General features: G+C 37.8%; 1 protein-coding gene across 2 annotated transcripts; it reads right to left on the bottom strand.

Moving 5' to 3' along the window:
• Positions 1 to 1,780: 1,780 nt before the first annotated feature.
• On the bottom strand, positions 1,781 to 6,243 carry LOC18424249 (uncharacterized). 2 transcript variants are annotated; one of them, XM_020676560.2, is made up of 4 exons: positions 5,286 to 6,243; positions 4,935 to 5,008; positions 3,418 to 4,752; positions 1,781 to 2,978 (listed from the first exon to the last, which is right to left on the bottom strand). In XM_020676560.2, the coding sequence occupies exons 1-4, from the start codon at positions 5,467 to 5,469 to the stop codon at positions 2,292 to 2,294; spliced, it is 2,280 nt and encodes a 759-aa protein (XP_020532219.1). In that variant the 5' UTR covers positions 5,470 to 6,243; the 3' UTR covers positions 1,781 to 2,291. The 2 variants fall into 2 exon arrangements, with proteins under 2 accessions (XP_020532219.1, XP_011629073.1); XM_011630771.3 differs by lacking the exon at positions 4,935 to 5,008 and having other exon boundaries at positions 5,286 to 5,934.
• Positions 6,244 to 11,031: the final 4,788 nt, after the last annotated feature.

Genomic DNA, 11,031 nt, shown 5'->3' with positions numbered 1-11,031 from the left:
GTCTATTTCCAAGATTATCAAGTGTTTATAAATCTACTTGATCTGCATTAGTTTTGCAATTTTAAATGTTAGAATATGGGTTCGACATGGATTTCAAGCCATTGTAAGGTCTCTGACATTGGAACTATATCTTCTAGGAAAATTCCAAGGTATGCCTTACTTGTATAGTATAGGTGGGCACCATACATGAACCTCACCCTTTTTATAGGGTTGGCATTGCGTGCACGTTGTGGACACTTAAAAGGGGCACAAGCACCTTTTAATGGTTAAGAGTGGACCAACCCTCATCTAAGGGCAAAAAATGAATTTTTTTTTTTATTTTTTATTTAAAAATAATATTAATTTCAAATTTAGGTTTTAGTATTTTTTACAAATAGAATTAATTCAAAATAAAAAAATATTTTGAATAAGAATAGGACACAGTTTCTATGTGGCCAAGCCTGCATATGTAGAAATGCAGCCTATTAAACACTAGAAATATTAATTCTAGTAAGAAAACATTTGGACCGTTAGTTTTCATTGTTTTTAAATAAAACGCCTACTTGTATCCATATTTAAGATGGGTGCTATACACTTTTTGGACCGCATACATAGTTATGCAGTCCAGCCCGCATGAAACAATTTTCCATAAAAAAATCTTAGAGTATTTTAATTGTGGGTGTGGTTTCTATAAAGTTACAACCTTAAACAATCCAAATAAGGTGCACCTCTAAATCTTATCATAATGTGTAATTTTAGTATAAAATTTTTTAAGGTTATCTGAAAATCTACTTTCATACTAATTATAAAATGTTAAACTCTAAAAATGGTTAAAATTAAGTAGATCTATAAACATATGACAATCTTGAAATTGGACAGTCTTGATAATGTGTTGCAAGATGCACTATTTTTGGGACCCAAAATCTTTATTTATATATATATATAACATTAAAACAACCTTTTTCCGATAGATTTTTGAGGTGAGCCTTTAATTCTACATTTTAAGGTTGCGACTTTATATAAATTTTTCTTTTAGTTATTTTTATTTAAAATAATTTTTGTTTAGTTATCTTTTGTAAAAATAAACTTATGCCCTAAGGTTCCGATAAATATTTTATTTAAATAAAAGTAAAAAATAAAAAAACAAAATTAATTTATTGCCATTATAATTGGCCTTTTAAAATCTCAAACCATTAAGGATGCTCACCGTCGGGAAGGCACTCTCATTGCCATAGGATGGAGATTTTAGGTTTTTTTTCCAGGGCAATGTTTTGAATCTCAGATTGGTGGGGCAAATTGTACATCCCACAAATCCATATCAGATTATTAGATCAACGATCTGAATCATTCGAATCGATAATCCAATAAAATAAATAAAAATAAAAAGTAGGGTTTATGGGATGGGGATTTAAGATAACATAAAAAATCATTAAATAAGCTTAAAAAGAGAATAAAAAATATATATATAAAAAGGGGAGTCTTAGGGTGGAACTAGGTCATGGGCCATACCATCCCAGAATTGATTTGGTCCCAACATCTGAAAGAAATCGCAAGAATTTAAAAGAGTGGACTCTTGTTCCCTTTCCTCAAACTCCAACAAGGGAAATTATTACCTTCACAACATCACAAAGATTGGTGGCCTCCTCTCAGAATTTCTATCAGGGGTTAAACATGTCACATAGAGATTATTGAGCAAAAGAGTCCAGAAAAGCATTCAAATTCGGAAGAGGGCCTTTAAATGCATACACCACTCAGAAAGCGATGCCACATTTGGAAGCATCCTCTTTCGAAACAAAAATCCTTCATGCCATTATTATCCTGTCATTTCATTTCCTTTTTAAGTAGAAAGAACAAAAATGTAAAAAAGATCCAAGTTAAATACAATCACGCTCTAAAACGGGCCGCTCTTCTCCGTTTCTTTTATATCAGCCGTTTTAGCCAATTCTAGACAATCCGTTATAACGTGCCCATTACATTTGAATTTCCCGCCAACGCTCCATTGGGTCACGATCCTTTTCTATGGAAAGCCCTATTCCTTAAAAACCTTTTGTTTTTATCCGAAAGATGCCCGTTCCGTACACCATGGAGACGTGACGTTTTGCCACGTCACATAATAGACACGTGGGCCATGTCCACGGTTCACGAGCCTCTGCCAGCGAATAGCATCTCGTCACGTGAAGCCACGTGAACCGGCCGGCCAGGTTACGACCGTTACGCCAATTTTTTCTCTCTCCATGCCGGAAACTTTCTCTCTCCTTGAAGGCAGTCGATTTCGCGCCCCCCCCCCTCTCTCTCTCCCTCCCCCTAAGGGGTCACCTCATGTCCGCAATTGTTTCTCTCACAAGGGAGTCGAGTATCTCGCGCTCGATATCGAACGCGAGCCTCTCTCTCTCCTCGACGGCGTTTGCCGCCGTGACCGCCTCCATATCTCCGGCGATGATTCCGTCGACGTCCTCCATCGACAGGCACGCGCTCGCAGGAAAACCACAAACTTCCGACCATACCTGCCGGAAGAGCTCTTTCCCGGTGACGGGTTTCCTGCATGGCGAGACCCACGGCCTCAAGTTGAAAAAAGGCCTCAGCCTTCGTTTCAAAATCTCGTCCAACAACTGAAAGACGAGCAACCGAACGCTCCTATTAACCGGACCCAGGCGCGAGTGGGCTCGAGCAGACTCGAGCCGGCTGAAGAGATCAGGGTCAAGTGGGTGCGAAGGCGAGAACCAAGATGTCAGAGAAATTGGTGAGTCAGGGCTCACGCCTGATGATTCGAGGATGGCTTTGATGTAGTCGTAGTGAGGGGGGTTAGGGTTTTGGTTTCGGGGTTTTAGGGTTAGGGTTTTGGGGTTGTGTTCCACATGTATGGTGTCGAGGTGGAGGGATTTGTCGAGAACAGAGACTGGGCTTAGTTGTTGATGATTATGGTGATAGGTATCGTACTGTTGTGATGATACAAAATGTAGGTGGGAGAGGGGTTCTTCGCCACTCGATGTTGGAGATTGCTGAAATCAAAACAAAAAAAGACCAACATGCATTTTGGCTTCAAATACGAAAATCTTATTTTGGGAACAAGGATTTGCAGTAAAGAGAAACACAGCAAGGTTAGGAATAATGTAGAATTAAAAGACAAGAAAAATGTACCAAACAATTGGAAGAGAGAGAGAGAGAGAGAGACTATTAAACTTACAGAAATAAAAAACCAAGGAAAAATTTGGGTTGCAGAACCCTTGAAAGCAACAGAAGAAAAAACCACTGGTAAAAATACGTTGGTTAACATTTCTCAATGGTTGGGCCATATAAAAAAACGATCACAGGGAAATAGCAGGTAAAAAATGAGAGAGAGAGAGAGAGAGAGAGAGAGAGAGAGGTGATGAAACTTCTTACCAGTTTGAAAAGTTACAGACAAAAGAATTGCAGGACCCGTGAAAAAAGATCACATACCGGTTGAAAGGGCTCAGAAGAGCACTGCTTTCTGATGTGTAGCTTCTTCTTTACTGGAACAACAGGGCGCACAGTGAGAAGCTTGTCTTCTAATCTTTTCTCTGAAGTCGCAGGCTTTTTTCCTCTCACAAAAGTTTCCTGTATAGGATGAAGCTTGTTTCTTCTTGGATTAAGCTTCTCAGGCTTGGGTTTCTTGTTCCTCATGGCTACTTTCGATCTGATTTTCTCACCCTTGGATGGTTCGGAGAGCTTAGGCGAAGTTGGGTTTTGGAATTCAGAGAGTGAAAGTCCTGTTTTGCCCCTGATTTCTGAGAGAGACCCACCTTGTTTGTTGGGTAATTCAGAGACAGAATGTCCATGTTTGCACTGAGATGAGGACCTAAGCCTAGGTGAATTAGAATGGGTAGAATGCTTGCTTTCAGAGCTGCTGCTTAAGCTTTCATCCATGGCTTTTGAATTCAGTGATAGGTTTTGCAATCTAGGGCTCGTTCTTCCCGAGTTGCTCCCAGAAATGGCGTTTTTCTTATTGTAATTCTCTGCAATTTCTTGCCCTGTTTTTGTACTGATGCTTTCCCTCACTTGTTTTACGATCTCCTTGGAGTAATTGCCTGGGCTTCTGCTTTCTCTCTCTAACGCCATCTTCCTCCCCAGCCGTTTTGGCGACTCCAGTGAAGAAGTAGAAGTATTGAGAGGTGCATTAAGAGAGTTGGGTACCTCTAAATTTAGGTGCAGAGGGAGAAAATCCGATCTTCGTGTTGTTTTCGAATTGTTTCGCAGGTAATTGAAATCCACGTTTTCTTTGGGGATTTGGAGGGAGAGTCTTGGATCTGCATCAGACCTTCTCGCCGATGAAATTCTCGGTGTTTCAGGCAAAGAGCGAGAATGACAGCACTCATTGTTGAGATTATAGTCCATTCTAGAGCGAGAAACACAGCATTCACTGCCCAAATTATGGGTATGATTTCCAGATAGACAAGCGGAATGCTCATTGCTCAAATTGGGATTCCTACTCTTCAAGGCCTGTCGAAACTGGCACTTGAACTCTTTGAGCTGGTTCTCTTGTGGATGGCGCTTTTGTGTTTTGCTAGAGAGAGAAACATGGCGATCATGGCTCGATGCAGGGTTTAATGAAGGTGAGCTTCCATGGCGATCCATTGATGGAGTTATGGGCTCATCCGGTAAGATATCTAAGCCCATGAGGCGAGCCACCACATTTGAGCCTCTGGGTTTTTGCATCAATGGCTCAGAGAAACTTTCACTGTAATGGCGATGACCTCTGGTGTCCTTTCTCGTGGTTTCAAACCCGGTTACCTTCGAACACCGTATGATACCCATCTGGAAAGTTAAGGAACCAAGAGCTCAGTTAGAGAGAGAAAGAAGATGAGAGAGAAAGGAACACAATTCTAATTACATGATGAAGTGTAAGACACTGTAAACAGTGGTGACTCAAGAAAGTGTATGGAACAGTAACAAAGCAATCATTAAAAAGAAAGGTTTGGCGCTGCTTCTTATCGTACTTGAATCCCTTCTTCTCCTCTTTCTCTCTCTACTTCTTTGCTCAACTCAAGACTGTTCCTCGGTGCTTGAAGCCCTGCACATTTCACAAAATAAACCTAATCCCTCTTCTCTCTCTATCATTATCACAATAATCAAAATTTACAGTCTATTCTCTCTCTCATTACAACAAACATAAGCTCAAAAATAGATTTTTGATCTCTGTAGAATATATATTGTCTCTCTAAAATTGTTTTTCTTTGTGTAAGATTTTGCTCAGAGGGCTGGAATGAGCAGCTGAAGCAAAACAGGATACAGAATTGCTTAGAACCCAAAAGAGAACAACTTTTATTACGAAAAGTTTCATGTGGTACCTTCACAGGAGGAGCCTTCCTCTTCTGGTTTTTTGAACCCATCCCTAACTCCACTGCCATCGCTGCTACTGCTGCTGCGATTTGTGGCGCGAAGACGATGGAAATCAAACAACTGGAGCACAGCACTTATGCACCCCGGCCTACCACCCTCTCTCTCTCTCTTCACTGACCAGCTCCTACCCATTTCACTCTCTCTCTCTCTAGAACAGAAGAAAACCAAGAAAAAGAGCTCAAAATTTGAGTCTAAGAAAAACACAGGCTTCAAATTCGAATTCTCTCTCTCTCTCTCTCTATCAAATCCACGAAAGTAAACCTAAGGCTCTCTCTCTTCTGAAGGGGGAGAAACCCGGGAGGAAGAAACCAGTGATGGAGACGGAGAAGCAGAAAGAGCTTGAAATTGAAGATATGGAAGAGAAACAAAACCAGAAGAAGAACCTCAAAAAAACAAAACCCTTTCAATTGAAGCGGGTCTTTCTCTCTCTACACTACAAAGTGAAGCAAGGAAAAGGAGACGAAAATGGTGGGTGGGTAAGAAGGGCAAAAGCTTCTAATTAGAGAGGGGCGGATTTATGGGAATGGCGTGGCGGAAGGTTTGAATATAGGCACGTAACGGGTCTGAGAATGCGAACAGATCGGCGGGCGGCCGGCCGGACGTCTACATGCGATACACACATTTTGAAATATGAAGAGGCCGCCTTTAACCGGCCTTCCCCTTTCCAAAACCCCCTCTCTGTCTTTCTCTCTCTAGATCATGCATGCCAAACTATTATTCTCTCTCTAGATCATGCATTCCAAACGATTACTCTTAGCAATCTTAAAAGTATTATTCTCTCTCTAAATGGATACCAAGTTCGGTTTTTCCCCTCTCTAAAATCTCACTTTAAAATGTCGTGTTTCTCTCTCCTCTTTCTTTATGCATATTAAGGTGGCAGTAAAAGCGAGAGATCCTCACTTTCTTAAAAAGGGTTTATGCCCCCTCACTCTCTCTCTTAAAAAAGCGTATATACGATTCTCTCTCTCTCTAAAAAGGTTTGCGGAGACCATTTTCTCTCTCATAGTCGAGAGGGCGCATCGGAACTTGAAACCGCAGCCGGCATTAGAGGACGTATATATCGCACGAGACCCTATGCGCCACTCCCACTTCTGCTCCATCACTCTGTCTTTTCCCTCTATATATCCTTCTCTTATCTAAAATATCCTAGAAGTCCCTAGCTTTAAGATAAAGGCGAGGACTTCTAAAGCTAACGACGTCTTCAAAAAGAATGAATTGTTTCATGCGGGCTGGACCTCATTTCTATAATATGCGGTCTATAGTATTGAAACATCTATTGTAAAAATCGATGCAAATAGATAGTCCATCTAAAAAACAATTATAATTAACCGTTTAAATATTTTTTTAATATAATTATTATTTTTAATTTTCAAACTTTTTTCATATTCATGATCTTTATGTTAAAAATTATATATTCTCTAAAAATTAGAATCAAATAATATTTAAAAAATATGTGCCAATCCCGCATTCCTACAATATGCAGGCTGGTCACATGCTAGCCGCATCCTTCTCAAAAACAAGGAAAATGGTTTGATGGGGCACCAGCCCCATCAAAATAATTAGAGCCTCACCTTATAACTCATTGTAAATTGCAATTCAAGCGTTGAAAACTTTTTAAATCGATCATCTCATATTCAATATATGATTATGAACAAAAATTAGGATTTCAAACTTTACAAATAGTATATATTGCAAGAAATTATCTAGACTGTTTATTTCAATCTAAAAATAAGTATTCACTAATCCATAAAATCTCTACTATTTTTTAGTTTCAAATTTTATTGTCCTTGTTGAAAATTGATTTTAGGGCATCATGGAAATTTCGAGTGCCAAAAGTGCTTTCCAAACCAGGGATGAGGCTTTATTTTATTCTCATAAAACCTAGGCCTTATAAAAACTTGATCATTCTGAAAGACTATTTTGGTATCGCTAAAAAGCCGCTCGTGGAAGTGTTTGAAATTTCGGTTACAACTTGCAACTAATGAATTTGGTCAACCATATAATATAAAAATTCAGCTAATAATTTGAATTTTGTGGTAATAAAGATAGGGAAAGTTCTCTAAGCACGTGTCAAGGAAGCCTATACGCTTTTATATTCTTTTTTAAAAAAAGTGGTTTGATAGGGCCACAGTTCTATCAAAATAAGTAAAGCCTCACTTCATAACTCATCAACCATAACAATTCAAACATTAGAAAATCATTACATCGATCGTCTTGGCTCAAACATTATAGTTGTTGAAAAAAATTAGCATTTCAAGCTCTCAAAATAGTATATATTATAACAAGGGAAATGATCTTCTATATTATAGATATACTCATTACTAACAAATTATCTAGAACGTCAAGTTTTCCCTAAAAATTAGGTTTATAGATCCGCAAGATCTTTATGATTTTTTTAGTTTCAAATTTTATTGTTGTATTGGAAATTGAATTTAAAGCCCTTATAGAGATTTTCATTGCAGAAAGTGTTTTCCAGACAAGAATTTGACGTGAAGCTTTATTTTATTTTATTTTCATAAAACCTAATCCTTGTAGCAACCTCGCCCTTTTTTACGTATGAAAGATTTGCCTTTTTACATTAGTTTTTGTCCACATTAATTCAGTATTCAATTATTCACCGACTCAAAAGAAGCATTGATTGTTGATAAGTTTGGGTGCAACTTGGTCTGAATTCATAAAGAAGAATAAAAGGGGCACATTTTATAATTACCTCATTCACCTTTTTTTTTTTTTTTTTTTTTTTTTTTTTTTTTTTTTTCTTTTTTACAAGGTGTAATAAATGGTAGAAACTAGAACCAATGGTACTAGTACAATTGGTAAAAATTCTGTATGAGGTGTAAACCTTATAATTCATGTAATATGCACTTTAAAAAAGCAAAAGCTAATCAGAAAAGGCTGTTATGATATTGCTAAACCTTCCAATGAATCATATATAGGAATACATAAAGAGAAAAAAGAATTCATGTTAAAAATTATATATTTTGTAACGTAGTACGAGTTTTCGGCACCAAAATTATATCTTTTTTAAAGATTTAGATGACAACACTTGCCATCAAAAGAAATTCTAGATATACATTTAACCGTGAGTGAAATGGAAATATCATATCAAAGGATGTGGTTTGTATAGAGCCGAGGCTCTAAACAATCAAAGTAAAGTTCATCTTCAAATAGTATCGAGAAATATGGATTCAACATTATAAATCTTTGTAATAATAGCCTTGAAATATATTTTCAACTTTAATTATAAAATTTAAAGCTTTAAAAAATAGTGTAGATCGAGTAGATCTATAAAAAAACTTAAAAACCTTAAAAAAATATTAGTTAAAAAATAAGTTGTAAGATAAAGTATTTCCAAAACTTAGAAATCTTTTTTTATTCGATATTTGAGCATCAAATCAATGAAATTTTTGTGGTGGGCACTATAGCCACTTCTAGTAAAAACCTGTCCTTTTTTAATGGTAGGGAGGGGTGTTTTAGTCATGATAGAAAGAAACAAGAACACGGACACACGTGTCAACAGGTTGGTATGACTGAACGGCGTTTCCTACTCGTACCATAACTGACTACGATATTATGGAGCAGGGAACATTTATATATACGGTCATGTGACTACACACACTTATTGTTTGGCTTGGTCTTCTTGGGATAAGTTTGAACGCCACCATTGGTTCATATCCGTACGCGAATACGTAAGAGAGAGAAGGAAAAGTACTTTATGAGTCGGAGGACTCATAACCACATTTGTGTCCGCGTGCATCTCGGAGGACTCGTAACCACACTGGTGTCCGCGTGCATCACACACACATCCATCCGTAGAATCCTGGTGTGCATAAAAAAAAAAAGTAAAAAAATCAACTGGTTTGAAGATCTTTTTTCAAAAATTATTTTAAAATTTTTAAAATTTATTATATTATATATTCGTGATCTGGATTACATGTACCTAAAAAATTAGATTCAAAATCCATTTTAAAAACGGATTAAAAAAAAGGGGACGCATATCTAGTCCTATTGACTCATAAAACAATATCCATGAGAGTCATTTATAAGGCCCATAGATCCTCAGCTTTAAAGTCTACATGATATTTATGTGCTAAGAGAGTTACAAGAACACGTAAGGGTCATGTTATTTGCTCCCACCAAAGCATAAAATTTGTAAGGAAGATAAATAATCGTTTTGGTCGGTAGATCATCACATCTAAAGGTTAAATAGTGTCACCTCATTATTTCAAAACCCTAGATAGTTGGAGTGGATTACCTTTGTTTGTGTAAAATCAATCTAGATAGCTCCAAATTTACCATCTACGAAATATTTTTAAAAAAATTGAAATAGAGGTTTATAAGGAAATCTAAAAAAAAATATCAGATAAACTTAACAGAAAAAAATAAAAAAAAGTACTAATCGTGATGAGCGATACGGGTGCTACTGGAAGGAGTTAAAAACAATATTGGAAAGCTGATAGAATTAAAAGACAAAAATGAACCCTAATCTCCTAGTGGTGAATGGGAAAGAGTACATGGGACTAGGGTTGTTGCCTAAAGGACCGGCACGCGATTAATACTCGTTTCGTCATCATGTACAATTTGAGGGCACGCGCGCGATTTATACGGTCCAGGGACAATTTAGTCATTTTCGGAAAAGGGGTGTTTATGTAATTTCGATATTGTGGTATACGGACGTTTGAGGAGCGTCTGACGGCGTCAGACATAACGGCTTTTGATTGGGCGCGTTGTCTTCGAAAAGGGAATGATAAGAATGCGTGGGACAAGACGCCGGTTGGTGACGTATGCTGACGCCGTTAAACTGGCACTCAAACGTGGCCCGTAATAAAAGAGGGTCAAGGTTTTGCAATTGAATTTCCAATTACTACCCCGGAAAGGTCGGGGAGAGAGAATACGGCCAATCATTTGCGGGCTTGTTTAATCTCTCTCTACTTTCTCTCTCTTATTCTTCTTGTCTTTTCCTCTCTCTCCCCTGCATTTTGGCTTGCGCCCTTTTTTTGTAGTCTTTCCTTATTATTGTACGAAGCCATTGAATGTCCATGTTGAATCGATGGACGACCGACCATTCATGAGCATCGTATGGTGGGGGCTAGAATTTCAGGGAGGGGACTCTGTGTGCTCAAAAAGAGGACACACAGGTATGGCCCTTGGCCCCTTGCCCTACGGCTTGCACCATGGGCCCTTGCTCAGGGCTTCCACCAGAGTATGTCCCTTTTAGGGCTTAGAATGGGTCGGATCCGATTCGGATCTTAAAAGTCTACATAGGATCTAGATCCAGAGTGGGTTTCGATAGGAGATTTGGATCCAAATTCAAAAGTATACATGGATTTAAACCTGATTGGATTTAAAAATATTTTATATATTTTTTTACTTCCATAAAATACTATATAACAAAAAAATACTATACAACATATATGCCTATCTATAAAAGAATATATAATATTTTTAACAACTGGGTCATATTTGAATTGATTCCACCTATGCTCAGATACAATCTGAATTACCATTCAGATCCAAATTTTGGATAAGGATCCTACCTGTTGGATCCAAATTCTGAATCCATACCCGGATCTATATAGGGTCCAAAATTGGGGTTTCGGATTCAAACTAGGTAAATTCGGAGCGCTTGTCCCCTTCCCTAAAGGAACTTCAATTTAGGTTTCAGGCTTTGAGCCATTATGATTTGGGCTAGAT

Source organism: Amborella trichopoda, chromosome 9, assembly GCF_054954075.1.
Source record: "Amborella trichopoda isolate Santa Cruz 75 chromosome 9, AtrichopodaSantaCruz75HAP2 v2.0, whole genome shotgun sequence".
NCBI lineage: Eukaryota > Viridiplantae > Streptophyta > Magnoliopsida > Amborellales > Amborellaceae > Amborella > Amborella trichopoda.
This window is presented reverse-complemented; position numbering and strand designations above follow the sequence as displayed.

Bases quoted from the DNA above. Each gene is read 5' to 3' on its own strand.
- LOC18424249 (XM_020676560.2), bottom strand. From the start codon at position 5,469: ATGGGTAGGAGCTGGTCAGTGAAGAGAGAGAGAGAGGGTGGTAGGCCG. The intron at 5,009-5,285 runs GTACCACATGAA...TGAAATGTGCAG, and splicing joins GGAAGGCTCCTCCTGTGAAG to GGCTTCAAGCACCGAGGAAC. The intron at 4,753-4,934 runs GTACGATAAGAA...TTAACTTTCCAG, and splicing joins GAGGAGAAGAAGGGATTCAA to ATGGGTATCATACGGTGTTC.